Source organism: Dama dama, chromosome 4 (assembly GCF_033118175.1).
Source record: "Dama dama isolate Ldn47 chromosome 4, ASM3311817v1, whole genome shotgun sequence".
NCBI classification, from domain to species: Eukaryota; Metazoa; Chordata; class Mammalia; order Artiodactyla; family Cervidae; genus Dama; species Dama dama.
This window is the reverse complement of record NC_083684.1, coordinates 40,868,241-40,895,881: the sequence shown is the minus strand read 5'-3', so window position 1 is coordinate 40,895,881 and position 27,641 is coordinate 40,868,241. Positions and strand designations below refer to the sequence as shown.

Here is a 27,641-nt window from a genome sequence, read left to right as displayed (position 1 = left end):
CTTTCTCACTGCAGGAGAAATGTAAATTCAAAGTCAGCACTCCTAGGACCCTGTGGGCCTCTGTGCAGTTCACCATGGGGACCAGCACACATGCCAGGTCCACTTCCCAGGGAGATGGAAGCGGGATGGCATCTCAGTGCCAGTGCCATTAGGCATCCAGTACAGAGCTGTCCACTGCAGCTCGCCCACAAGGGCTGTTGGGGACGTGTCTCTCTATCCTCGAATCCCCTGCATCTTCACCCAAACAGGACCAGGCCTGGCCAGGCCCTATTCCTGAGGATGCCCTCTCCAGGGGAATGGCAGGTCAGCCAGCCCAGGAGCCCTGAGCACAGTGACTTTGATGGAGCTCAGGCCTCTGAGCAGTCTAAGGCCCCATTCCTCATGCTGTGGTGGCCGCAGGTCACAGGTTAGCAACCACGGGTCTCCATGGTGACACGTCACCGCAGATCATCAGTCACCTGCAGGAGCAGCTGCTGGCAGTCAATGGCCCAGGCGTTACCTGCCTGGGAGTGGCTGGGCCTGTGACCTCCCAGGTCCTGCCAGTCACCTCTTCCTCTCTCACCTGCAAACTGTGGAGCTCTCTGCTCCTTTGTCCATCCTGGCTCCACAGCCCAGTCTCCTTGTTGCAATCAGACCCAGTCCAGTCCTCGCCACGGTGGGAGGAACAAGTTAGTGAAGGCCACCTCTGAGGATCCGAAGGCACTGCAGGTCAGTGTGGGGCCTACAAGCAGGTGAGTTCTGGCTTCCCACAGAACAGCACACAGAACCAGCTTGTCTTGTCTGCAAACTCCACTTAGTTTACATGTCAAGGAGAGCAAACAGGGCACATAGGGGCCAGCCTCAGGGGAAGGGTGGTCAGGGAGGTCCTGCAAAGAGCAGGGGAAGGTTGGAAGGAAGTAGGGTCAGCCCTGTGAGCTGCGTGACCCCTCTAATCCTCAGGATGGTCCTGGGAGGCAGGTATTGTTATTCCCACGATGAGACAGAGCCTGATTCCAGTGCCAGGATTTCAATCAGGTCAGCCTGACCCTTGAGCCCGCCCTGAACATTGAGCAATGCAGCCAGGGGTGAGGAAGTGAGTCAGGGGGTCTCTGCTTTTAGAACAGAGTCTTTGAGTCCTGGGAGCCCTCCCTTGGGCACTGTGTAGACCCCTTCCTGAGCCCAGAGCTCAGAAGTGACAATGAGGACCCGAGGGTGTCTGGAACGCCAGGTGAGTTCTGGAAACACTGCTTTTAGGGAAGAGGTCATCCCAAGCTACCCTGGAAGCCACACACCAGGATTCACAATAGGGATAAGCCTGGGAGTGACTGTTGGCTTTAAAACTGAAACCTCAAAAAAGCAACCCTGCCCGTGGGCTTGGCTGGCCACAGCTCAGCACACAGGGCCTTTAAGGGACCCATCAGCTCCACCAGAAATGGCCACAGTGGACTTTGCTTGGCAGAGGTGCCAACCCCAGGACACATAAGCAGAGACCTGGGCAGGGAGGAGGGACAGGTGTTCTCCCTGGGAGAAAGAACTCTGGCCGGGTCGGGCTGGGGGCACAGGCTGGACACCCATGCCCCGCATCCTGCCCTCCAGGCTGCCGAGGACTCTCGGGCTGAGAAGCTGCCAGCCTCCAGTGTTTAACTTCCCTCTTCTCTTTCGTGAGGAAAGTGTAGATCAGACTAATTAATGTGTTATTGTTTGTTTACCCTCCTTTCATTTCACTGAGACAAAATAATTAACCACAAAGCTTTAGGAACTGGCTCCATTGGTGGCAATCCCTTCTGTGTCAACTGCGTCAGCAGCTCCCGTGCCTGGAAGCGGCCACAGGGCAGGGGGGCAGCACTTGAGGTTCCCTCCGTCCACGACACTGTGGGAGGGGGATGTGGGGGGGGGGGTTCTGGAAACGGGACCCAGGGGAGCCGTGAAGGGCCAGGGTGCTTGGATCTACCCCATCTTGGAGAAGCACCGTAGTTCTCTGGGCTGCCAGCCTATCGATGCCTGAATGGGGCCAAAAAACATTCCTATGACCAATCCAGGGGAGACAGAAAGGTCACACCTACCACTCAAGCGAGGCTGGGGAGGAAACTTGCCCAGAAGGGTTCCTGGGGCCACAGCAGGAGTGAGGAGGACCCAAGGAAGCTGCAGGGGGACAATAGCCCTGTCCCAGCCAGTAGCAGATCCCAACCCTGACCAGCCAGTGTTGGGGATGAGCCACACAGAACAGAAGGTTAAACAATTTCTCTCAGGAAGCCTTTTATGAAGGGAGGCTGCATTTACCTGGCCAGGGAGGGCAGGGGCCCAGAGGACCCCTAGACAGATACTGGGAGACTGGACTTTGTCCCCCGAGACAATGAGACCACCACAGGGAGAACATAATCAGATTGTTTCCAAAGCTCCACTGACTACTGTGCAGACTGTGGGTCTAGGGCTTGCGGTCTGAGACTGGTGGTACCAGATGGGGTGGTGCTCAGGGGAAGATGGTGTTGGTTGGGCCGGGCTGATGACCTCAGGCTACAGAGGAGGAAAGAGGGGAGGGAGACAGGGGAGGGGGCCTGCTCTGTGACACTGGGGCAACATCCTGGTGTCCCCAGGTGTCTGGCCGGGACCTTTACCCTCAGCAGCACCTTGGTACCAACCGCAGGTGCTGCTGGCCGCTGGGGCACCTCTGGACAATTCCTGCACCCTCCCCAGCCATAGGAACAGGACCTGCAGGCCCTTCCTCTGGGCCATGTCCTCTCCTGTAGCTCTCGTTCCAGCCAGTCTGAAGTTGGCAGGCTCCACATAATGATGTGTGCCGGTCTGTGTACACTCTATGCGCCAGCGGTGGTGGGGGCAAACCCATCAGGCTACATGGGCACATGAGTGGGCTGTCAACCCAACTCCAGGTTAAACTCACATTAAACTGCTGGGATTTAAATAAAGAACAAGTGAGTGTGTCAGATGGCAGGTGTGGCCTCCCTGGGCCACCAGTCCCTCCAAGCCTGAGCCACAGAGATAACACTGCTCCTGCAGGGGGGTCAGAGGAGACCACGGCACAGAGGGTCAGCAGGCTTGCAGCAAACCCTCCAATTTCAACCACTGTCGTTACAAAGTTGGTCTTGGAGCCCTAAGCCCAACAGTCTGGCCCAAGTTCACAGGCACCCTGAAACAGCTGAGGCCACCAGGGTGAGGACACCCCCCAACCTGTGGTCTGGCCTACAGAGGCCAGGATTTGGGCTGGGTGTGGGGGAGGTGGTGAAAGCCACTGGCTGAGTCCGAGGCTCCAGGCCTCACAGCAGCGAGCGGTGGGTGGGGGAATGGCGGGGGGTGGGGGTGGGGGGGCACGCACGTGGGACATTGAGGCTGGCTCTCTGGCCCCACCACAGGGAGCCCCATTGCTCACATCTGAGTGAGGGGCTCCTAGGCAGATGGCTATGGTCTGGGTAGACAAACCTGCTTTGAAATGTAACCTTCCAGTGTTTGCTTCAAAGTGATTTTCTCTAAAGGAAGTAAAGATCTTTGTGAAATGCATCCTATAGAACCAGATACAACCACCAGCTTAAGTTTACCTTTCGACATGAAGCTCTGTTCTGGGGAGAGCGCCTCACCCTCATGTCAGACGGTGGCTGCAAGACAGCAACTGGGTGACAGAAACTCCCCCTCCTTAGACCGCGAGGCAGGTTGACCTGCATTTACTCACCCGTTTCCTGAGCTCCCATTGGCGCAGCTCCAGGAGCCCCAGCGCCCTCAGTGCAGCTCCGTCTCTCAAGGAGCCCCCAGTTCCGCAAGGCGGCAACCTCATCTCACGCGCAGTCATGATCTAGAACTGCAGAGAGCAGGCCATGCACAGGGGCACGGGAGTCCCCGGTGGAGGTAATGGAGCCACCTGGCCAGGGGGACAGAAGGACCTAAGGTGGTGATTTTTAAGCCGAGTCTTAGAAGACAGGAGATGAACTAGATGACGGGCAGAGGAAACAGCAGGGCATAGGCAGGAAATCACATCTGGAGGCTGGGAGGTGAACATGAAGAGGGCTGGGGCTGCAGACATGGGTGGGCCTGGCTGGGGAGATGCAATGCCCAACAGGGGCTGAGCGAGGCTTCTGTGGGGCTGAGGCATCTGCAACCTGATCAGATCAGATCAGAATCCCTCCAGCCATCCTGTGGAGGATGGCCTGATGGGGAAGAGGCCGAAAATGTGGGTGGCACGTGATGCAGTCCTGGAGCAGCAGGGGGCTCCACAGGGGTTTGGGTGGGTAGCGGGGACTGATGGGATGAGGGGACTGAGAGAGGGGCAGAGTCCAGATGACATCCAACTCCCAGCCGAGGTGGGCCAGGAAGGCAGGAGGAAGAGAGGGCATGGGGACAGGATGGATGGCATCGGGGACACAGACCCCCAAGGGGCCAGGGCAGCAGCCTAGCTGGGCTGGTGAGATGATGAACAGGAAATGAGTTCCCCAGCTGATCTGGTCATGAAAACTCTGGGTTATGGTTATACCAGCTGCACTGCAGAATGATCACCCTGGATCCCTGGAGGCTGGGTAAACACTCCAGAATCTTGTCTTTATTGATTCTACGTTTAGCACAATGAATGCACCTGCGGCCTCTCCCCGACGGGGCCCTGGGCCGGCTCTAAAACCCATGGCAGCTCCCATATGGGCTGGGATGGACTTAGTCTGGCAGTTCTGGGCCTCAGCTGGGCCCTGGGGCTTATCTCAGGGACTTAAGGGGGAAGTCACAGGGACCATCAGGCTCTCCTGTAACTGGGTGACTGAGCATTCTGGAGCTTGGGAAGAGCCATGCTGTGTGCCTGGGTCCCCATCAGGTGGGGGTTCCTGCAGGAATGGGAAGGCAAAGATGGTCTGATGCTGCAGGCTGGGGCACAGTGAGAGCCTGGTTATGGGGGGCCCTCCTCTCAGGGGTCCTCTGCCCCAGGACCCTCTAGCCCCTTTTCTCTGCAGTTTGTTCCCTCACTGTCCTGACCCAGTGGGCACCTGGTCACAGCTCCTGACTCAGGCTCACCCCTCGTCTGTTCTAAACACATCCCTGGCTCCCGATGGGCTCCAGGCCAGCGTCCTGTACACCCACAGCCTGTGCTCAAATCCTGGGCCAACTTCTAACTATTAGGTCACAAGGTCAAAATGGTCACCTAGGGAATTACCTAGCAGTCCAGTGGTTAGGATTTTGAACTTCCAGTGCCTGAGATCCAGGTTTGATCCCTAGTCGGGGAACTAAGATCCTGCAAGCCGTAAGGCATAGCCAAAAAAATAACAAAAACAAAAACCCATGAACAGAGGTAGTCACATGATCAGTCAGTTTCCTCCAAGAGAACCAACAAACACTTTGCCTGTGTTTACACAGAGTGCCAGGCTGCCTTCTGGCCCCAAACACCCCCATGTGAGTCTGCTGGTTCTCAGAGCAGTCCTGCTGGGGTCAGAGGAGGCAGGAACAGGGTGAGCGGAGTAATGGCCCAGCATCTGATCTACCCAACTAAAGATGAAGAAAAGCCCCTCACTTTCTGTCTTGGGCTTTCCTGGTGGCTCAGTGGTAAAGAATCCATCTGCCAAATGGAGGAGACGCGGGTTCGATCCCTGAGTTGGGGAGATCCCCTGTAGAAGGGAATGGCAACCGACTCCGGTATTCTTGTCTAGGAAATCCCAGGGACAGAGGAGCCTGGCGGGCTACAGTCCATTAGGTTGCAAAGAGTCAGACATGATTTAGTGACTAAACAGCAACCATTCCTTCTGTCTTGCAGGTTCTCCAGCAAGCCTTGGTGGCCCAGCATGGCCCGCTGAAGGAACCATGACTGGCTGGCCGACACACACCACTGACCACCCAGAGTCGTGTCTCACCAGGAGGTGACCCTCCTCCAGCTGCTCCCCTACTCACCCGCCCCACCCAGGAAAGTGCTCTCGCTGCCAGGGACACCATGTAGTAGGGCTGGCCGTGGTGCCCAATGAGCTGCGATGGTTTTGTACACGACCCCCTTTCCTAACAGCTGTCTGTCCGCCCTGCACGCCGTGTCCTGGGCCCTCATCTTCCCGTGCTACTGGTTGGCGGACCGGCTCCTGGCCTCCTTCATCCCCACCACCTTCGAGAAGCGCCAGCGGGCAGACGACCCGTGCTACCTCCAGCTGCTCTGCACCGTGCTCTTCACGCCCGTCTACCTGGCCCTCCTGGTCGCCTCACTGCCCTTCGCGTTCCTTGGCTTCCTCCTCTGGTCCCCACTGCAGTCTGCCCGCCGGCCCTACATCTACTCCCGGCTGGAGGACAAGGGCCCCACCGGTGGGGCGGCCCTGCTCAGCGAATGGAAGGGCACGGGTCCTGGCAAAAGCTTCTGCTTCGCCACCGCCAACCTCTGCCTCCTCCCGGACTCGCTGGCCAGGCTCAACAATGTTTTCAACACCCAAGCCCGTGCCAAAGAGATCGGGCAGAGAATCCGCAATGGGGCCAGTAGACCCCAGATCAAAATCTACATCGACTCGCCCACCAACACCTCCATCAGCGCCGCCAGCTTCAGCAGCCTGGTGTCACCACAGGGCAGTGATGGTGTGCCACGGGCCGTCCCCGGGAGCATCAAGAGGACGGCCTCTGTGGAGTACAAGGGCGAGGGCGGGCGCCATCCTAGTGACGAGGCTGCCAACGGCCTGGCCTCCGGAGACCCAGCTGACGGAGGCAACCTTGAGGACGCCTGCATCGTGCGCATCGGTGGTGATGAGGGGGGTCGGCCCCCCGAAGCCGTCGATCCCCCCAATGGGGGCCAGGCCAGGAATGGGGCTGGTGGAGGCCCACGGGGCCAGACACCCAACCACAGTCAGCGAGATGGGGACTCGGGGAGCCTGGGGAGCCCCTCGGCCTCCAGGGAGTCCCTGGTGAAGGGCCGGGCTGGGGCTGATGGCAGCAGTGGGGAGCCGGGCACCAACAGCAAGCTCCCATACAAGGCCTCGGTGGTGAAGAGGGCGGCCGCGCGCAGGAGGCGCCACCCGGATGAGGCCTTTGACCACGAGGTCTCCGCCTTCTTCCCTGCCAACCTGGACTTCCTATGCCTGCAGGAGGTATTTGACAAGCGGGCGGCCGCCAAGTTGAAAGACCAGCTGCACGGCTACTTCGAGTACATCCTCTACGACGTCGGGGTGTACGGCTGCCACGGCTGCTGCAGCTTCAAGTGTCTCAACAGCGGCCTCTTCTTTGCCAGCCGCTACCCCATCATGGATGTGGCCTATCACTGTTACCCCAACGGGCGGTTCTCCGACAGCCTGGCCTCGAAGGGAGCGCTGTATCTCAAGGTAGGAGGCCTTCACCAGCAGGTCTCAGAGTTGGAAGGGTAGGGGGGATGCGGGCTGCAGCTGGTTGGGGGCAGACCTCACTCTCTGGGAGGGCAAGGGGCGGACAAGGCCTTTCGTGGAGCTGAATCGAGGGGCCCCTGGCTCAGAGACAAGGGAAATGAGAATGCACGGACAGGAGCCAAGGCTCCAGACTGGGTGATCTCTGCATCACCATTTCCCTGTCTGTAAAGCGGGGGCAACGTAGAGCCTACTCACATGGTGGGAGCCATGTGGGAGGGGCAAGGCCTGGGAGCGTCTCAGGGTGCCAGTGCTGAAGGTGGCAGGGAGCGCCTGCTCTGAATCACTGCAGACAAGCGGGCGCAGCTTGCAGGCAAGAGTTCTCAGGCCCGGGTGTTACCACAGCCATTCCCTCAGGCCACCAGCCCTCCCGGCCGGGATGTCCTCTCCCTCCTGGCTGTCACGCAGCTGCCATGCCAGGCACTCTGCCCACCAGCTCCAGGCTTCACTTCCGGAGTCACTAATTAAAGTGAATCATAATTATTTCTGCTAATTTGGATGCAATTGGAGTTTTTAGACCATGGTAATGTGGTCATTACACATTATCTTCTCCTGAGCCTGACAGGCTCAGCGTGTCGACTTTCTGCTCCCTATCCAAAAGCTGCTCTTGGTGCTTCCAGAGTTTTCTGAAGCCCCGTCTGGCCAGCTGTTACAGAACAGGCGTTTCTGCCCGTAGAGGCAGCAACTGCTCTGGGTGTGGATTCTCTCCACACTCCCCTTGAGACTTCTCAGTTGCGCTAGCAGGGGTCCATGATGGAGGTGGCTGGTGAGGCTACCGGGCAGGCCCAGTATGGGGGGCACTCATCCCCAGGCCTCAGCTCTGACCTGTCCAGGAAGCTGCTGCCTGTCAGCCAAGCTCCTGCCAGGAGTGAGGGCCCAGGGAGATCATCTGCACGGAGCCTGCCAGGGCCCCAGCCCAGCACCCAGATGCCCCCACTCCTGTGCTCAGGCCTCTTGTGTGGCTCAGCAGGTGCAGAGCTGGGGTCCCCAGCTCTCCATTCATAGCCTGAGATGCTGAAATTGAAGACACTCCTCTTGCAGGAGACCAACCTCCCCATTCTGGCATGTGGTTCGTCAGTGTTTCATTCCACAGATGTATTTTTGTCTCAGCAGCCGGAGTGACTTTCTGGGGAAAGAGGCGACATGCTGTCAGTTCGGGGGGTGGGGGAATGTACCCTTTCCCTTGCACCCGCCCTACTACAGATGACTCAAAGGCCAGGGTCCCCCTTAACCCTGCTCCCAGCCCACACACCACCTCCTCCTCTCTCTCCCCTCAGGCTAGCACCCCAACTATCATGCACACCAGGGCCAGCCCCTCTGCCATGGAATTCCCTCCCAGCCCCTAGCTCTCTGGCTGTTCCTTCCGGGCCTCTTCTCACCTGCTCATCCTTTAAACACTTTTGCCTCTACCTCCTGGATCTAAAACTAGTCTGCAGATATGTTTAATTTGGTTCCTACCATTAAAAAATTTCTCATGTTGGCCAACATTTAAAAATCAAGCTATTTCACATAGAGCCCAGTTTGCAGCTCCTCTCCCCGCCCTGGCAAATCTGGCAGCACCAGGCCTGCTGCATTCTGCCCAGCTCCCAGCCTGAGTTGGGGGTTGGCAGCTCTCAGAGCAGACAACCCCACTTAGCTAGCACTCTTCACTGCTGAGTCGTTATCATGGGCAGTCAGCCCCAGGAACCTGCCCTGGGGTGCCTCTGCAGCTTCCATTTCCAGACTTGCTGAGGACTCTCTAACCCTGAGCCCAGTGAACCCACCCCCAGGCTCCCAATGTCACTTCCCAGATGCCTCTGGGTCCACCCTGCATGTCCAGCTGCGACGTCACGGCTCAGGCCACCACTCCTCTGAGATTTGGGGCTGTCCTCCCTCTTCTACCATCCTTCTGGTGTCGGGTCTGACTCCTGTCACCCTCTTCCCACTGCCTTGGGGAGAAGCCAGCCTCCACCTGCCACCCTCCCCGAGCTCTGCTCCAGCCACATTCTTAGGGGCCTCCATGTGTCACCCTATGTCGGTGGAGCTTTCCTTGGTGGCATCCAGCACAAGCCAGCTTTCCTTTGCGGGTTCCTCAGCCCTGGCCCCAGGGCCTAGCGGCCCACCTCTCCTGTCAGGCAGAACTCAAGAGTGGAGCGGCGGTGCCTGGCACACCAGAGCCAGCTCATCTCTGTGGGCGAGAGCGTGCCTCTCTCTCCACATGGAGGAGTGAAATAAGTGAGGTTTCAGGAGCCGGCCCCGGCAGGGCCTGGCTGCTCCTTTCACCTGGGGCTCCCCACCCAGCCCCACCTCCCCACTCACTCCTTGAGTGCCTCATCCTCGGAGAGGGTCTGAGAGGCGCCTGAGAAGGGAGGGAGGGACTGGACCGGCTCCTGCCTCCTGAGCGAGAGCCTGGCTCTAGGCCCTGCTCTGTTGACGGTCTTTGCCCACCAGGACTAAAGGCACAGCCTCTCAGAGTGAGTGTTTGTTTTTGCAAGTGAAACATGAGCCTCTGCGGCTCCCCGGGACTCAAGCCAGGGAATCAATAAGTCCCAACACATGATAAAGCAGATCTTGGACTGACTGGAGGAAGGGGGTGGGGGGGCTGGCATACCTTCTGCTGGGTGCCTCCCCCTCCGGGAGGGATCTCCTCAGCAGCAGGGCCTCCCTGCACTTGTCTGTCCCCACCCAGGGCTCGGCACAGGGAGGTGACACCAAGTGCTGAGTGTGGGGCTCCTGCACTAGAGACGTCACATGGCTGGCCGCCAGCTCAGAAAGTAGCGTGGGGCAGGGGGAGGAGCTGGGTGTGAGGATCAGATTTCAACCTGCCTCAGTCACCAGAGCCTCAGGACCCCAGCCACCGATGGTGTTAACTTTAGTGTAATCCTCACAGTTGCAAGGCCACATCCATGAAGCAGCAGGTCTGGTACTGACGGGCATGAGTATTACTATTGAGAAGAGAACAGGCTCTTGGCCTGAGGATGCAGAGAGCACCATCGTGTGGCCTTGGGGGGCACTGTGGTTTTAAACTGTGTTGTTTTTGCAACAGGGGGCACCAATGGTGTGTGATTCCCCAGGGATTCCAGAGGCAGGAGTACCACTGGGCTGAGCTGTGGGTTTGGACTATGGGCAAGACGTGAATGGTGAACATAGGAACTTATCAACAGTCCCAAATCTGGGCCCATTATCAAGTAACCAGACATCCATCCACCTGGGAAATGGGATGAAGAGCTGTGGAAAGCTCAAGGTGTTTAATAAAGAGAAAGTCCTCATGGAGGGGAATGCCAATCTGACTTCAGCAACAGAAAGAAGGATGGACGCCCCCCGAGGCCCTAGGAGCAGAGGGCCTGTGCTGAGTCCCGGCCACCGTCAGCTGGAGGACAAGCAGACCTGTGCTCAGTAGAAGCCGGGGCACCCACCCTGCTGCTGCCACACCTCAGCTAAGAACTGGCCTCTGTGGTCATGCTCCCTGGGGACTTCCCAGAGTTCAGGGTCTCGTCGTCACAGAAAACCCAGGCCAGAATAGATTAGCAAAATTTGGGGAAGACAGCTGAGGCTCGGAGGGAGGAGAGCCCAGAGAGGACGAGGGTGAGGATCCAACCACAGGCCTCTGGTCAGGGTGCCCAAAGATGGAGCCTCCAGCAGAGGGCCTGAGAATCCGAGGCTGGGTTGTCAACCCTCACCTCCCAACCACAGCCTGATAAGGGCTTGCACCACACTCACCACTGGGGCCGAGTTGTCTGTGCTGTACAATTGAGGTGCTTGTTTTCATTATGCCAACCTGTGGAGACGGTCTGCCAGGGTCACCTGTGGTTCGGCAGGGAGTTAGCGAGGAACTCTCAGCCCCACTCCACCTGCCAGGGACTCTGTCTCCAGTGGAAGAGTACAAGAGGCAAGGACCAAGCTTGGGCAAGTAGAAAGAGGCCCCTGTGGAGGAAGCGCTGGGCATGGGGCAGAGGTCACAGGGGAGCCTGGGGTCAGCCATGACAGGCGCCATGGAGACACCAGCCACAGCTGTCATCCCAGATCTGGGGACTAATGGGGACCACGGCCAAGAAGCAGATAAAATGATTGCTCATGAAGCCAGAGAGGCAAAGACTGGGAAGAGACGACAGAAAGCAAGGTCCAAGGCTTCTCACGGGGAGGAGGGTGTTGAGCTATGTGGCTGGGCCACATCCTAGAGGGAGCCTGACTTAAGACTTTAGAGGAACAGGCTCCACGTCATGATCAGGTCCAGGGTGTGACCGAGGGGAGGAGGAAGGAGCCACCAGACACAAGTGGACCAAGCAGGGAGGGACATTCGTGTGGACACTCCAGTCGTCAGCAGATGGCAGGGGTTTGGGGAGGAGGTCTGTGGTGGTTTCTGCATCTCTCTCCCACAAAGTGCTGCATGAACTGTCGGTGGCATTCACCGTGCCATAAAGCAGGTATTTCTTCATGCATCTGCCTCCCACACTGGAGCAAAAGCTCCTAGAAGCAGGTGATGTGCTGTTCTTCTCAGGCCCCAGGCTAGCCAGAAGTCAACAAAGCTGGGTTTCTGAGGGTTAGACCTGGCTGAGGTCGGGCACTGCCAGCATCCCTTTGTGCTCAGAGCAATGTTAACTCTAGGTCTCATCACCAACACTTCCTCCCCCCCACAGGTGCAGGTGGGAAGCACACCTCAGGACCAAAGAATTGTCGGGTACATCTCCTGCACACACCTGCACGCCCTGGCAGGTAGGATCCAGGGGCCCGAGCTTCATGGGGTGGGGTCCTCAGAGGGCTAGGATTCGCCTGGCCGGGGTTCCGGCAGCAGCCTCATCACCTCTGTACTTCCGCCCCACAGAGGACAGTGACATCCGGTGTGAGCAGCTGAACATGCTTCAGGACTGGCTGGCTGATTTCCGAAAATCTACCTCCTCGTCCAGCGCAGCCAACCCCGAGGAGCTGGTGGCGTTTGATGTCATCTGTGGAGATTTTAACTTTGACAACTGCTCCTCCGGTGAGAGGGCTCCACCCCATTAGGGCCGACCATGGAGGAGGCATGGGCTCTGCTCCTTGGGAGCACAGAAGTGGGACGTTTAGCGAGAATATGATTTCTCTGCCCTCAAGAAATCCTAGAATAAGAACCCCTGCTCTGCCTAGAGTTTAGAGGCCACCTTGCTGGAGGTCAGGAGATGCCCTGCAGATAAACCTCTGGCAGTGAAGGCAGGGAGTCTCTGAAATCCAGACTAATGGGGTTAGCTCATGATACTCACCAGGTCTGTATTCAGCTCTTACTTTGTACCAGCCACAGTTCTGACAGCTGTTAGAGGGGGCATTCTCAAGGACACAGAAAGCCAGTCACAGATGAACCATAGCTCCATCTGTCCGGAAACAGACCCTACCCAGAAGCAGTTACCTGAGGGACAGGGATCGGGTGACTCTGGTCAAACCGGAACCAGAGGCAGGTAGCTTTCCAGGGCATGCCAGACACCCTGAGCCCCGTAGTACTCCTTCCCTTCCTGCACAGATGACAAGCTGGAGCAGCAGCACTCCCTGTTTACACGCTACAAGGACCCCTGCCGCCTGGGGCCTGGGGAGGAGAAGCCGTGGGCAATCGGTGAGCTGGGGCTGGGGACAGGCGCGGGGGCAGGAGGGGCACTGCCGAGGTCTGACACCCCATGGGCTTCCTGAAGAGACCTTTCCCCAAGACCTCACCGTTGGGGGGAGGGGGCCCTGAGCTGCCCAGCTGGCAGAAGCCCTGGGCTTGCCCCTCCTGCCCACAGTAACCTCTCTCACCCCCTTGTCCCCAGGAACTCTGCTGGACCAGGACGGTCTCTATGATGAGGAAGTGTGCACCCCTGACAATCTGCAAAAGTAAGCGCCCAGCATCCCCAGTGCCATGGTCAGGCGAGTAGGCAAACCCAGGCAGCTCCCAGGTCTGGGATGAGCACCGACCCAGACTAGGTGTGGAGAGGTGGGCCGATGACAGCCCACAGCTCCCCAGGACGAGACGCCTGTTAAGAGCGTCAGGGATGCAAGTTGGGGGTGGGCAGAGGCTGTGGTGGACCTCACGCTCCAGGGGTGTCCTTACCAAAAAGAGGATCCCAAGGAGGCCTGGGGTCTCGAGGTGGTTTTTCCTATACCAGCACCCCAAGTCTGGACTCATTCTACCACAGCTTGGCCTGCCCTGAGCCCCAGCCTGCCTCAGGCACAGGAAAAAGGACCACAACCTCCCAGGGCGACAACAGATGCCACAGAGATCCCTGTTCTGACCAGAGGGCCCTGGGGATGGCATCCGTGGCAGGGGGCCAGCAGCCAGCAATCAGACAAATAAAAACACAGACAGAGCTAACACAAGCCAGTCAAAGTAGAGACAGATCCACCCCAGCCAAACTGTATTCTTGAATCTGAGACTTCTGAAAAGGACACATTTGAGAGGCCAGCAGCAGAGCCAATGTATAATTCACAGCCCGAGACAGCCCAGAGCCCCAGCGATGGCTCCTTGCAGCTAATTTGAGCCAATTAATTAGATTATAGACTAAATTTGAAACATCATCCCAGGCTGAGAAAATTATCTTTTTATGAGATGACGATTTAAAAATGACTTATCAGTAACTCTTAGATCACTGATGCTGGAATTAATTATCAAAGGCAAAGGACAGAAATAGATTACATTTCTGAGGTAGAATGATGTTCTGTGTGTCATTAGTGTATATATCTCAAGGCTGATAAAAGACCTTGCAAAAACTTGTGTTTGCTGCCATGCCTGTCCAGGTGCCCTGTTCATGTGTCCAGGCATTAGTTGGGCGGGTGGGCCTTTGTAGTGGTTCTTGGTGGCTGTGCCTCTTGCCCCAACACTGCCCTCTGAGATGGGATGTCCCTTGAAGGCTCATTCCCAATGGTGCTCGGACTCTGGAGGAAACTTGGCAGAAAGCAGAAGGCAGACAAGGAGTCAGAAGACCTAGACTCAGGGCATAATTCCACCTGAGCGCCCTGCCCTCCCTGTATAACTCTGACCAGCAACTGCATCAGTTTCCTTCCTCTGAGAAATGGGGCGACAGCCGCATCCCACTTTGTTCCTTTCTTAACACACCTGGTCCTTAAAGTGTCCTGGAGTCTTGGGGACAGACTGACACATGAGTTCAGTCCTAGGATGGGGTCTGGGTGCTCTCCTGGCTCCCCTGGCCCCCTGCTGACCTGAAACGGGAGACCTGGGGGGCCTGGGGACTTCCAGAAGAGAAGGGTCTCTGGGGTTCACTGCAAAGATCAAGTTCCCCCCAAACAGGACCCTATTAGCTCAGAGCACAACCCTACCTGGAGAGGGGGTGGGCAGTTCTGTCCCCAGCTTGGTTACAGGCTTTGGGTGGTGCCAACGTCCTAGTTCAGAAAGGGAATGTGAGTGCTGCTAACCCCAGGTGGACACGGGACACTTCCAGGCAGTGGCTCAAGTCAGTCAGGAACTCACAGGCTCGGATCCAGTCTCTATCCACCCCAGTCCCTTTCTGGGCTCACGGACAAGACAGATCTTAAATTTAGGGGTCTGGTCTGACTTGGGGGACGGGAACGTGGCTCCACCCTCAAGACATGGGGCTGGGGCTGTGCTCACCTTGCCTTCCTGTGCCTTCTGCATGGGCAGGGTCTTGGAGAGTGAGGAAGGTCGCCGGGAGTACCTCGCCTTCCCCACCAGCAAGAGCCCCGGAGGCGGCCAGAAGGGACGCAAAGAGCTGCTGAAAGGCAATGGCAGGCGCATCGACTACATGCTGCACGGGGAGGAGGGTCTGTGCCCGGACTGGAAGGCCGTGAGTCTGGGCTGGGCTGGGCTGGGCTGGGCTGGGCAGCCAGGCTGTGCCCGTAGCAGGGCATTCTTACTCTACACCCTTTGGCAGCACTGAGCTCTCCTCTGAAAGGGGGATGTGCCAGTCCAGCAGGCCTTTGGGGCCCCCAAGGACACCCCCACTCCCTGCCTTCAGGAAGGTCCAGACCAGGCCCCTGCTTTATAGGATGCCCTCTCGGTCTAACAGGGATGTTTCTTCCTTCCCTCCTCCCCAATCCCGCAGGAGGTGGAAGAATTCAGTTTTATCACCCAGCTGTCAGGCCTGACGGACCACCTCCCGGTGGCCATGCGACTGATGGTGTCTGCAGGGGACGACGAGGCATAGACCAGCCCAGTCACCACGAGCAGCGGGGCCTCCGCCAGCCCTTTGAGTCGCAGTCCTTCCCTGGCCGTGTCCCCTCCAGCGAGCACTACTGGTGCTGGCGGAGGAGGGCAGGGGCCCGGGAGAGCCGCGGCCAGTCCTGGGTGGGCTGGAACCAGCGCTGCCCGGCACCTCTGGGCACTCGCCATGGACAGGGGTCAGGCCGGCCTGGGGAGTGCTGGCTGCCCAACCAGTGCCATTCTTTTGAATCGTTGATTTTCTACAAACCTACAGCACAACCTAGTTTATAACCCATGGGTTAGTATGAGATCCGGGTTTCTGTACTCTTTGTATCTCTTCTCAAGCTTCGTCCAGGGTTCATTGTTTCTGTCTGCTGCCATGTTGTCTCGCATGCCTGCACCCTCGCATGCACGCTGCCCGCATGCCACGTGCCACACCGTAGCCACAGACCCCTCACTCGGGCCTCACCCAAGGCCAAACTCCAAACACAATCAGAACCAGCCAAAGAAGCATTCCTGGACACGGGACCGCCAGCTCACCGCCTCCAGCCTGGACAGCTCACGAGCAGGGACCATGAAGGCTGTGTCCAGTTACCAGCGAGCCCGGGCTCTTTCCCAGGGTCTTGCATTCAAGGGCGATTACATTTTAAAAAGAAAAACAGAAAAAGAACAAAAATAACCCTTCACTTTAAAGGGTCTGCAAGCCACAAGGGAGAACGCTGTTCTTCCTGAAAGGGGCTCCCTGCCCCCGGCACAGCAGAGCCCAGGGCCTCCCTTAGAGACTCCAACGTGGGCCATGGAGCCACAGACAGGATTCTAAGGAGACAGCATACTTTTTTTTTACAGGAAGAAGGGCCACTCACGGTTTAAGGGGGGAGGGGGACTTCTGGTTTTGAAAACGGTAAGATTTGTAGCTTCTGTTCTGTCAGAACCAACACATTCTCTTTCTGCCTGATCCTGTCTCCCCTCCGGACACCCTTCTGGTTCAGGACCAATCCTCCCTTGGTGACTGTCCCCATCCGCGTTCTGGCTGAGCTCAGGAACCGTCCCCCTGCATCGGTGGGGGTGGGGGGGGGGTGGGCGGTGGGGCTGCGGCTCTGTCCTCCTAGGCCCATCCTCCACAGCGACCCCAGCCCTGGATGAAGGGACTTGGGGGTCAAGGCACAGGGCAGCCAGTCACCTCACCAGTGTGCAGGCTGGGGGTGGCAAGGCCAATGGCCACCGCTTGTCCCCCGCAGGGAGCAGTACTGGTTGATGTTCAGGTGCACAGGCATCCAGTCTGCCACCACGCAGCCAGGGCCAGCCCCGGGTACCTGTGCACGGCGTGGCAGAGCCTGCGGGGGAAGCCCATAGCTCCTCATCCCATGGCAGCACTGCCTCTGCCCACCTGCCTTTTTAAACACACCGGGGGACGCCCCCCACCCCGTCACACAGGGAGGGTTTTGTCTATTTCCAGGTGCAAGGCCCCTCCAATTCAGGGGGTTACTAACAACCCCCAGCTGGTCTCCCCTCCTCACAGCGCCCCAACCAACGTGCCACCTGGCTTGAAGCCAGTTTTTCCCAACGAGGCTGGGGACGTACCAGGACTCTGCTACCAGGAGCCTCCTGGTGCCAATATGCTGACGCTGTGCCTTGTCACCCACTGAGCTGCAAGAGGGACCAAGACGGACAAAGTCAGAGGCCAGGCCCTGCACTGGAGGGGACACTCCCAAGAGCTGCACCCAAGGTGGTGTGGGCTGGTCTGAAGCCCCCTGGCCAGGGCAGCAGCTAGGCAGAGGGCTTCACTGCCTGGAGCACTCCCCTGGCCAGGCCCCCAGCCCCACCCCCACATCAAGCTAAGAGGGCAGCTCACCATCCAGGGTACAGTCCTCCCTGGCTCTCCAGTGCACCCCTCCTCCAGGGCCATGGCTCCTGGGGCCCTGGCTAGGCTTCCCTGGGTCAGAGGCCTCCAATCCTAGGAGCGGCCAGAAATCTGCTCGCAGGTGGAGCTCGACAGGGTAGATGTGATACCCAGACGTCTGGGCCTGAGCCAAGGCCCCAGACTGTGAGCCAGCTGTGTGCCCAGGAGAGCCTCGGGGGCAGGGCCTGGCTCCTGAAGTGGAGTGACTCCAGCACAGCTTCCAGCCCTCAGAGGGGCTGCTGGCCTCCCGGGGCAGCTGGAGGGGAGCCAGGGCACGGGGCACATGCTTCTCTCCCTACACATGGGGCGGCCTTAGGCAAGTCATACCTCCCTGTGCCTCAGTTATTCTCCCGTCCTAACACGGTCGCCTCTGCCCAGCCTGCCTGGTCTCCAGAGAAGGGCCTGCCTGCCTCCCCACTCCCTTTGCGCCGCCCTCCGGGGCCTCAGTGCTGAGGCCGCCATCGCTCAGCCACGAGTTTCATCAAACCTGTGCACCCCCAGGGCTGTGTACAAGCCAGACTTTTCCACTTTGATTTTTAAAAAAGGAACATCTCAGATGTTTCTGTGGCATCTAGGCCTGGAAGGACGGACAGGTGTCACCTAAATCCCCAAGGCCCTGCACCTGCCCCGGGCCAGCCTCCTCCACAGAAGCCAGGAGGCAGAGGTCAGCTTCAGAGAAAAACGGTCACTTCATCTGTCCAAACCACCTTCAGTTTTAAGTATGGGTATTAATCTTGATGCTTTTTAACTATTGTATTAACTTGCTGAAATTTAGAAATACTGTTTTAAAAAAGAAAAAAAAAACACTTTTTTAATTTCTGTATTTTTTTCTGTATTGTATCCTCATGGGACATTAGGGGTTTTCTATGGTAAGCACACCTAAGGTTTTGGTAAAAATGTTATCAAATATATTATCCAAACAATTCTTCCCTAGAAGAAAACAATCTTTACACCTGATAAAAGTATTTTGAAAAGAGAAGTGTTTTTTTTTCCTTTACTGGTGCTGAAAAGAAGGATGGATAATGAGGAAAAAAAAATAAAACTGTGAGGCTCAAGGCTGGTGTTCTGCACTTATTTGAGTGAAAAGCTGGTCTGGGCCCTGCTCTGACTCCAGCAGGCTAGGCGGCCAGGCGGGGCTATGGGGAGACCGCCGTGCAGGGCCTACCTTTCCTGACCTTCCCCATGTGATAAGCACAGCCTGAGTCTGCCCTGAACCACTCAAAAACCAGGCCACGTGGGTTCTCTTACTCACTCCCTCTGGAACTAGAGTAAACAGCAGAACGGGGCCTTGTGTGTGAGAAGAAGCCAGGCTGGGCCCCCTTGGGACTCCCTGTCCTCTGGCAAGGCGAAGCCAGGGTGCCTGCACTACTACCCATCTGCCCAGACTGCTGGGGGATGAGGTCCTTTTGCTAGAAGGGGGGCACGTGGGAAAGGGCTGTACCTTCAGGCTCCCTCCTCCTGCTGGCTGGTATCCTGGATCTGCGTCTGAACTGCTCTGGGACAGCCTCCGCCCTGACTTCAGAAGAGCAGCCTGGTGTCCAGGTGCTGGTCTTGGTCACCTGCTGCTGCTGCACACGGAGGCCAAACCCTTACAAATGTGGACTGGGGCCATTACCTAGCAAACAAAAAGAGTCTGAACTTGGTTCTCAGTTTGGCCCTACCAGGGTCTTCAAGACCCAGAGCCTAGCCACATCAGTAACTGTGCCCATAGGAGCCTCTCTGAGCTGGAGTGGGCAGGTGGACTCAAAGGTACCCAGAGCGCAAGGCCAGGCTGGCCCAGCTCCAGGAGAGTAGTAGACCCGCCCGGCACAGTCAGCCCTGGCTCCCTCCCAGGGAGAGCAGGAGGGACACTGTGGCCATGAAGCTCTCTGAGCACTTTAAAAACCACTGCGGGTGGGCTCCTTGGCCCCTTCTCAGTTCCAAAGTAATCCCCACTTCCTGCCGTATCTGGAGCAAGGAGCCAGCAGAGCAAAAACACAAAATAGGAAGTGGTCTCCTCCAATCCCCGAGGCCAAGATGGGTCCTAAAAGGCAAGGTGCCTTCACTTTTCTCCACAGAAAGCCACCATTCAGAGCCCAGAGCCCTCCTCCACTTTATTTCTCAACAAGTGAGGGTCAGCACCCATGGTCCAGGGCATCTGAGAGTGTGAAATCCATGGTGATGTCTCCAGTGTCTGGGTGGAACTCCACAGTGTAGGTGACGGTCTGCGGGCCGCCCAGCGGCACTATGGGGTCGAGTGTGGTGTTGAAGAAGTACACGGCCTGCTTACAGTGGGGGTTCCAGCAACAGTCCCCCTGCAGAGAAAGCAGCAAGAAGGCAGTGAGGGCTTCTGATGTCCCAGCCAGCCCCCTCCTGGCAAGCCTCCAGCCCAGGCAGCTTGCAGTGAGAAACTGCTGTTCAGAGCTGGATGACCCAGGACCACTGAGACGTCACTACCCGGAACACCCAGAGCACACAGGATTGGCATGATGACACCTGCTCTCAGGGTCCACCTCCTCAGGGACCTGTGCACACAGCACTACCTTGTCCTCTGCAGGCTTCAGGAGGCCGGTGCTGACTGTGCTGTCCGGGGTCAGGTGGTATTCCATCCACAGGACAGCTCCATGGCTCTTCCCGGGCCTAGAGATGGGGTGGGGGTGGAAAGGGACCAGAAACAAATGGCTGCACGGAAGGCTGGCATGGCCATGGCTGCCCTCTGCCTTTCAGAAACTGCTCATCCTCCCTACTTCCACCCTGCCCTGTCAGGAGACTCCTAAGACTGAATCAAGGCCACTTAGTAAAAGTGGCCTTCTCGCTGAGCAACCAAAGTGCCCACTCACTCCCCACAGTCTGGCCAAGTATTCAGAGTAACCCTGGGGCAGGGCCAGCTGGCTGCCAGCCTGGCCTCCTCCACCTGAGATCATGGAAAGGTTGGCCCAGAAGGCTGAGAGAGCAGTCCAGGCATCGAAGTCTACATCGCTCCCAGATAACTCTGGGCAGCAGGCACAGACAAGCAGCTGCCTTGCCTCCTCCTTGTCAGAGGAGCCCCAAGGGGCTCTAGGCTCATGGCCTCACCCAGTTACAAGAGGTGGCTTCCTCCAGGAAGGAGACACCCCTCCCCGTGAAGGGAGCTGGAGCTGGAGCTGGATGGGCCTGACCATGTAGCAAGATGATAGCCCCTGCCAGTTCTTAAGCTGCTTCAATTCCCAGGAGGGTTCAGGAACGAATATGGTCCAATGGGTAACCATAGCAACCAAACTCACATTTCTCTGCAGCTGTGTGTATCATGCCACTGAGCTCAAAGGGAGCCTCAGATATGGGAGGATGAGCAAGCCCACTCTGGCTCTTTCCCCTACCCAGAAGCTATGGGGACCCCCACACATTTCAGGGCCACTTGAAGAAGGGCAAGGCTGAGACAAGGACAGCCATCCCACCTACATGAAAGTGGCCAAAGTAAGTGCTTATAGCCATTCAGGCAATAACTATTAGAAAGCAAGCCCTGCCACTTCCTTCCTCACTCCCCGACACTGGAGCCTCCGCTCACCTTCTCAGCTCGATGGTGCCCTCAGCATGGACAGGCTGCAGGGGGACTGGCTGCCGAAAATCAAAGGTCAGGATCTGCTGGGGCTCGGAGAGGCTGTGGCACGGGTATTCCCACAGCGGGTGGGGCTCGGCCTCCTTGCTCTCCCTGAAGTCCAGTGCACGCTGAGAAGGGAAGAGAAGGCCGGGGTCTGCAGAGATAGAGCCAGGTGGCCAAGAAACAAGGGGCTCCTGTCCCCATCTCCAGAGTTTATCTATGCCAGTGGTCCCTAACTGCCATGGCCCTGGTCCCTCACGGTAACTGCCATGGTCATGTGGGGCAAGTGGACCCCCATAAAAGACCACAGGCGCCTGGCCAGACCAGCTGGCTTCTGGCACCACTCACAAGCAATCTCCTCAGCAAGGCACTCAGCTTCATTTTCTGCCTTTTAAGATTCAAAGCCACTGCCCATCTCACAAGCTACCTTGACCAATGGCCTACACTGGTGAAATCACCCATCACTTGGACACTTGCCCATTCAGTGACCCTTACTGACACTACAGCTGCCAGATCACCACCCTACAAGGCTACCAGTCTAGAAGGAGACAATTGGGGAACAACTGCAGTGTCCAGGGGACACTGACCGGCTAAGAACAGGGCTGGGCAGGAAAGCTGCCCGGAAGGGTGACCTCTAGGCTGCCTCTTGAAGGTTACCAAGGAGCTGGCAGCAAAGAGCAGAGTGCACACAGCCCAGCAGGGAATAGTCAGAGAGCAGAGTGCAGCCAGCAGAGTGGCGGGGGCTGGCTGCAGGGGTGAAGGTGGGGGCTCAGGGTTTTCCTGCAGAGGACAGACAGGGCCAGACTTCAGATCTACAGATTCACTTAAGCTCCCTGTGGAGAAAGGCTGACGGGAGAAGCAGCGGGGTATACGGTCAGACACGAGATATAAGTGGCCCAGACAAGTAACAGTGGGGAAATAAAACTTGTTCACAGAGGACCTGGTGGTTATGGAACCCAACAACCAGCTGAATGAGAAGGCGAAGGCTTGTCTGGGAGGTTGCTGGGGCCCTGAGCCCTGCCGGCCAGGTATGAAGTGACAGCGGGTCTAGGACAGCAGCACTGGGAGGGACCAGACTAGGGGCGGAGGAGGAGCAGGTGGATTCTGGAGGCAGTGGGTAGGAGCGCCTGAAGACATCTCAGTGGAGTCACTGCTCTCAGCTTTTTGGTCAGAGCTCAGGAGAGAGGAGGCAATTGGCCAGCAAATAGAGAGAATGGAGACAGCCACAGGGGTCTGGGCAGGGACCTAGGGGAGCCCTAGAAGACAGGACACCTCAGGGGATAAGAAGAGGGGAGGAATCCAGGAAGGAGACTGAGAAGTGGCCAGAGGGAGCTAGAGCGTGTGATGTTCCCAGGAGCATGGTACACTCAGTGATCTGCTGTGGGCAGGCAGGTAAGATGAAAAACTGCAAATGTCCACTGGACTTGTTTTACTTAAAAAATGTTTACACAAGGAATCCACAATCACTGTAGAAAATGTAAACAGAAAGAAGCAAAAGGGATGGAGAAGGAAATGGCAACCCACTCCAGTATTCTTGCCTGGAAAAGTCCATGGACGGAGGAGTCTGGAGGGCTGAAGTCCATGGGATTACATGACTGAGCATGTGTGCACGAGGGTGGAGGGAAATGGGTTGGTAGCAATAAAGTGGTAGAACTAAAAAAAAAAAAAAGAAGCAAAAGGGAGGAAAAACTAACCACTTCCCATCACAGAACTAACATTTTGGTGTCTGCTACTTCACCCCTTTTTCACTGTATGTGTAATTTTTTTAATAATTAAAAATAATTTTAAATGTTGTATATACTTTGTACTTTCCATTTAGTTATTGCATGTGTGAATTTTCTTAATACATAAAATGTGATGGTGCTCTCTGTCCTGCCCTCTCACGGGCTCGTGACTCTTCACATCTATCCTGGTCAAGTATCGCTGGCATTTTCATGACTGCCCTCGTTTCTGGGAGCTGCAGACTATGGTGGCTGACTGGATTCCCTGCTAATGTATAGATAACCCTGCAGGAACCCTCCTTCTATATCCCACCCACCTCCATCCTCAAGCACCGTCCCCTGAAATGGAGTCCCCAAAATGAAAACAGCTGGCTCAGAAGGTTGCCAAAATCGCCTTCTAGAGATGCCATCCCAAAAAAGGAACTAGCTGCTGACACTGGCAGGAGTAGTTCCAGTGGTCTGGTGACAGACGGGCCCCAGCCCAAAATTCTGATTCAGGGGTTACAGCCCCAGGCTGAGAATGGCCTAACACCAGCCAGACTTGGAGATGCAGTGGCTCTCAGGTTCATGCTCATGGTGAACCAAGTAGAACAGGTATGCCTGCTTCTGCTGCCCCCAAGAGAGGAGCTCTCTGCACACTGCCCACATTGCCCAACCCAGGTCCCTCCATGGAAGCCAGACATCCCCTTCAGAAGCCTGTGGCCCGATGGAGTGTGGATGGAACACTGTGGCGGGAGCTGCGGCCCTGCATACCTTAATCATGTCATCCATGATGTGCACATCGAAGCCTTCACAGTCACCACAGGGGCTCCGGATCCGCCACAGGTCCTGAAAGGAAGGTATAGCCTTCGTTGACACCCACCCGCCAGGGCACGCCAACACTCACACCCACCCAATGGGGGTGGGTGGGCAGGCATGGCCATTGTTCTGTGGGACAGCACACAGATGTCGACACCCACTCAGGCACACGCAAGTGTGGTGACAGGAGCAGGAAGAGTAAGAGGCTGGGGCTGCCCCAACTCCAAACCTGAGGCACGTCTTGCTGCTCCCACGGGCCTGGAAGAGACTCCCACAGCTGAAGGGACCCAAAGACACCAAAGACCCAGGATGGTTCCTCAGACCTGCAAAGCCTCTCAGGATCCCAAGCCCTCTCACTGAGGGACAGCTGACCAGAGCTACTCAGACAGGCTCTCTAACCCCTCCCTGTCCATCCTGAACACTGATTCATTGGGAAGAACTCTGTCAACCACTTCTTGAGCCTCTGTGCCCATAAGAGAGTGTGAGGACAACAGGATCCTAGAAGGAGACCAGAGGTTACTCAAGCCAGTCAAATCGGTGTCCTCTGTCTCTTGGACATATGCCTGGGAACAGCATCATTCTCCATAGTCCCTCACTGGCCATGAAAACCAGAATTCCCATGGAAATCTGGTCAAGTAAATATGTAACGCAGAAGAAATGGCCAAAAAGTAAGTGACAGAACCACTAAGCTACCAATGGATAAAGCCATCCTTATCAAAGAAACATCAAATGAAGTTCACTCTATATTTCAGGTTAAAAGCATTTTAAAATCCTTTTAATAAAAAATACCTTTCCCAAAATGACTCTGTGACTATGGTTCTGCTTTGATGAGAAAATGAAAATGAAGTTTTTCCATTTTTCTTGCATAGGGAAGCTGACTCGCCCATCTCAAAACGCTTTTAACAACTGGAGCCTCAGCCCTTAATGAGAGCAGAGCAAGCTGCACAGCTTGTCTCCTGAAACTCAATTTTTATTTTAAAATTATCCTGATAAGCTGTAATTGTAAAATGACAACACACAGCCATTTCCATTTCATGTGCCAAATTACTTCATTTTTACAAAGGCGAGCCTCTTCTATTCAGCTCTGTGGTGTGCTGATAAAGAAAAACAGAGGTTCAAACCATGAAGACCCTAGGTGCTCCATCTGCATCCAAGGTCCACACAAGAAACCCTCACCCCCTGCCAAGAAAACCTCTGGGTGGCCTACCCTGAACTCCACGACCACCACGTGCAGTGAGGCGGCCTGGGGCATCACCACAGCGCCAGGCCCCAGGTGTTGGTCCACAGCAGTCCGCACATACCAGAAGTACAGGTTGTGCCATGGAAGCAGGCTGGTGGTGAAGAACGGCTCACCCAGGAGGAGAGAAACCTGCCGATCAGAGAGAGAAGCAGGCCCAGATTATCAGAAGGATTCAGCTGAAGAGTAAAGGACAAGTTTCACAGGCACATTCATTCTTTCATTCACTCACCCACTTGGTCAGTCAGTCAGTCAGTCCACACGCACGTCAAGGCCTGCATCTACCCTTGAGGATACAAAGATGAGAAACAGACACGAGCCCTGCCCTCAGGAGTGCAGGGTCAAAGAGGGGAGCACACGAGGCTGGGTGCAGGTCTCAGAGTGCGGTAAGCTCTGACAGAAACAAGGAAGGGGCTCACAGTGGGACCCTAGATATTTTAAGGGCTTCAGGAAGAGCTTCCAGGATGGCATCCTGGAAATCCTACTCAAAGCTTTATCCTGACAATTTATTATCAGCGCTAGTCTGTCTCCCTCACCAGGCTCGGAGACCAGAGAAGTGGGGACACTGGCAGCACAGTATTCCCAACACAGTGCCTGGCCCACAGCAGATGTCAGTGAAAGTTTGTTGATCAGATGAACAAATGCATGAAGAGAAGACAGAAAAGCAAAAGAGCGGGGAGTCCAAGCAGAGGTATGGGCAGAGGCCAAAACAGGGGTGTGAATGACAATGAGAGCAAGGCCCTTCTGGGAGCTCGCCAGATGAGCAGGAGGGGTAGGACAGTAAAGGATGAGGCCAGAGCAGTGGAGAGGAGCCAGGTCACCCAAAGGTAGCTGATAACAGGAAAAGGAGACTGAACTATGCCTTGGAGGCATGAGGGGATCACTAAAAGCTTTAATTAGGGTTTAATACGAGAAGGAATGTGCTTCAGAAAGAATCTCAGGAGTTCCCTGGTGGCCTAGTGGTTGGGACTCGGGGTTCTCACTACCAGCCTGGGTTCAGGAGCAGTGCTGTGATGGAAAAAGGAAGGGGATACTATGTGTCTCTGCCCATCCCAGCACAGCCATTCTGCTCTCACTATAAGGAGCAACGATTGGAGAGCAATGCAAGTATTCATTCATCAAGCATCTCTGTGAACCTCATCACACCCTCAACAGTGGGGGACCCATGGTGAGACCCAGAGAAGGAGGCAGTCAGGCCATCTCAGAGCCATGCTTTCTAGAGCAAATGCACAGCACTCTCAACTCACCTTTTTACCCTCCAAGTCTGCGGGTGTTAATAATTCAGGCCGTTTCTCTATTATATTAATTTTGTCTTCCAAGTGGTTGGCCTTGAAGATCTTAGAGGGAATACAAAAGTGTTGGTTTTGTTGAGAAAAAGAACACAACTCAGAGTTGCTTTATCTGTGTGCAGTTCTCTGGCCAAACGATTCTGGAGCACCACTTTCAGCTACTCTGCTGAACTTCTCCCCTCCAAGGGCCTCCTACAGACTGCAGGTGACATTATGAGCAAAATGTCTTAAGAGCAATAGAAATGTCTCTTGCAGGCACACTGACAAGGCTCAGAAGTAGGCTTGTAGTCCTGGTGGGGTGGGTTATCCTTCAAAAGGAAATCAAAACCAGTCACTGGCCAGGATGTGAAACACCAGCACAGAACCAAGCAGTCAGGACAGCTTGTGAGCAGTGACTCCCTGGGTGCTGGTGCCCCAGAAACAATAACTTTAGTTCTATCACTGCAAGGAGTTTTGGTTTTTTGGTCTTAAGTGAAGTGAGGAGAAAAGCCTACACTTCTTCAGCCACAAAACACAAAGTAGAGTCTAAACTTTGCTCGCTGCTATTCAACAACAGCTCCAGAAGACTTTCAGGCCAGCTCTCGACTCAGGAGTCACGAGAGAGTCACTGGCAGCTGCTACTCCCCCCAGTTCCCTCGGCACTGACACTGACACTGATTCAAAGCAATTGATCCCAGACTCAGGAAGGCAAGCCCCACAGGTCCCCACATTATTTCAATAACGACAATTATCACTTACTTTTTTCATCAGTCTATGAGAAGCTGCTGAATTCTCTATTGTAAATACCTAAAGAGAATATCATGCTATTAGCTGTAAGAGATGCACTCAACAGAGAAAGTAAATACAGATTAAAATGCAACTCCAGGGACTTCGCTGGTGGTCCAGGGGTTAACACTCCACACTTCCGATGCAGGGGGTATGGGTGCCATCCCTGGTTGGGAAACCACAATCCCACATGAAAAGCAACTCCAAAGCAAAGGACAATACCTAACCAACTACATCTGTGCTCACAATCCCCCTGGATAGTACAACATTCTGTGCTGACCCCGGGTTCAGACTCAGGAGCTGCAGCTACAGGGCAACAGCTACAGCCTGACTCCCACCTGCACATGAGGCAACAACCCCTCAGACACCAACCCAAGCACACCCACAACGTCTGTGACGGCTGCACTTGCAAAGAGTTTTAGTCACAAAACTGTGACTAAAGAGCGTCATCAGGAAGCTGGCAGAAGGCACACGGCCAGTACCTGCTCTGCCCCAAGGTGATGGGCCAGCATGGAGAGCAGACTGCCATCACTGACGCACAGGCAGACACTGTCTGGCTTCAGCACCTGCAGGAAAAGAGCAACCTCAGCACAGATTTTCTTACAATGTTGAGAAAATTCCTGTTGACAAACTGACAGGCACATTTTCCATCTGACCCCCTAACCTACTCTGTGATCATTCAATCCCATCTCCTCCTCACTCCATCGCCCACATGGCCTGGCTGCATCTTCCTGTGCCCCAACAACAGTCATAGTGCCTCCCAGGCCCCAGTGGCAACCAGCTCACCCTCCAACACACCCTCTGCCTCACCTCTCCCCACTCAGACCCCACTGTCAGGAGACTCTCCTCAAGCCATCCTAGAAGGCCCCACTGAAGGCCTGCCCTGTTTATCGGAGGCCACCCCCCAGTGCATGACCACAGGCCTCTTCCCTGTGAAGTCACAGCACAGACAGCCACAGGCATGTCGAATGACTCCTCA

The 27,641-nt window shown here is 56.0% G+C and overlaps 2 protein-coding genes across 7 annotated transcripts in view; one reads left to right on the top strand and one right to left on the bottom strand.

Moving 5' to 3' along the window:
* Positions 1-18,351, top strand: part of SMPD3 (sphingomyelin phosphodiesterase 3) — an 83,682-nt gene extending 65,331 nt beyond the window's left edge. For all 3 annotated transcript variants that reach the window (XM_061138801.1, XM_061138800.1, XM_061138799.1), the window contains exons 3-9: positions 5,714-7,244; positions 11,918-11,993; positions 12,103-12,258; positions 12,769-12,858; positions 13,052-13,115; positions 14,878-15,040; positions 15,299-18,351. In XM_061138801.1, coding sequence (XP_060994784.1) covers positions 5,925-7,244; positions 11,918-11,993; positions 12,103-12,258; positions 12,769-12,858; positions 13,052-13,115; positions 14,878-15,040; positions 15,299-15,400 — 1,971 coding nt within the window. In that variant the 5' untranslated portion in view covers positions 5,714-5,924 and the 3' untranslated portion in view covers positions 15,401-18,351. The remainder of the gene's footprint in view (positions 1-5,713; positions 7,245-11,917; positions 11,994-12,102; positions 12,259-12,768; positions 12,859-13,051; positions 13,116-14,877; positions 15,041-15,298) is intronic.
* Positions 18,341-27,641, bottom strand: part of PRMT7 (protein arginine methyltransferase 7) — a 40,614-nt gene continuing 31,313 nt past the window's right edge. For 2 of the 4 annotated variants that reach the window (XM_061138796.1, XM_061138795.1), the window contains exons 11-18: positions 27,145-27,228; positions 26,636-26,683; positions 25,856-25,945; positions 24,579-24,740; positions 23,327-23,401; positions 20,820-20,980; positions 19,819-19,915; positions 19,375-19,590 (exon numbers count right to left, since the gene is read on the bottom strand). In XM_061138796.1, coding sequence (XP_060994779.1) covers positions 19,411-19,590; positions 19,819-19,915; positions 20,820-20,980; positions 23,327-23,401; positions 24,579-24,740; positions 25,856-25,945; positions 26,636-26,683; positions 27,145-27,228 — 897 coding nt within the window. In that variant the 3' untranslated portion in view covers positions 19,375-19,410. Of the gene's footprint in view, positions 18,912-19,374; positions 19,591-19,818; positions 19,916-20,819; positions 21,007-23,326; positions 23,402-24,578; positions 24,741-25,855; positions 25,946-26,635; positions 26,684-27,144; positions 27,229-27,641 lie in introns of those variants that run through there. The other 2 variants (XM_061138798.1, XR_009692373.1) reach the window with 2 other exon arrangements.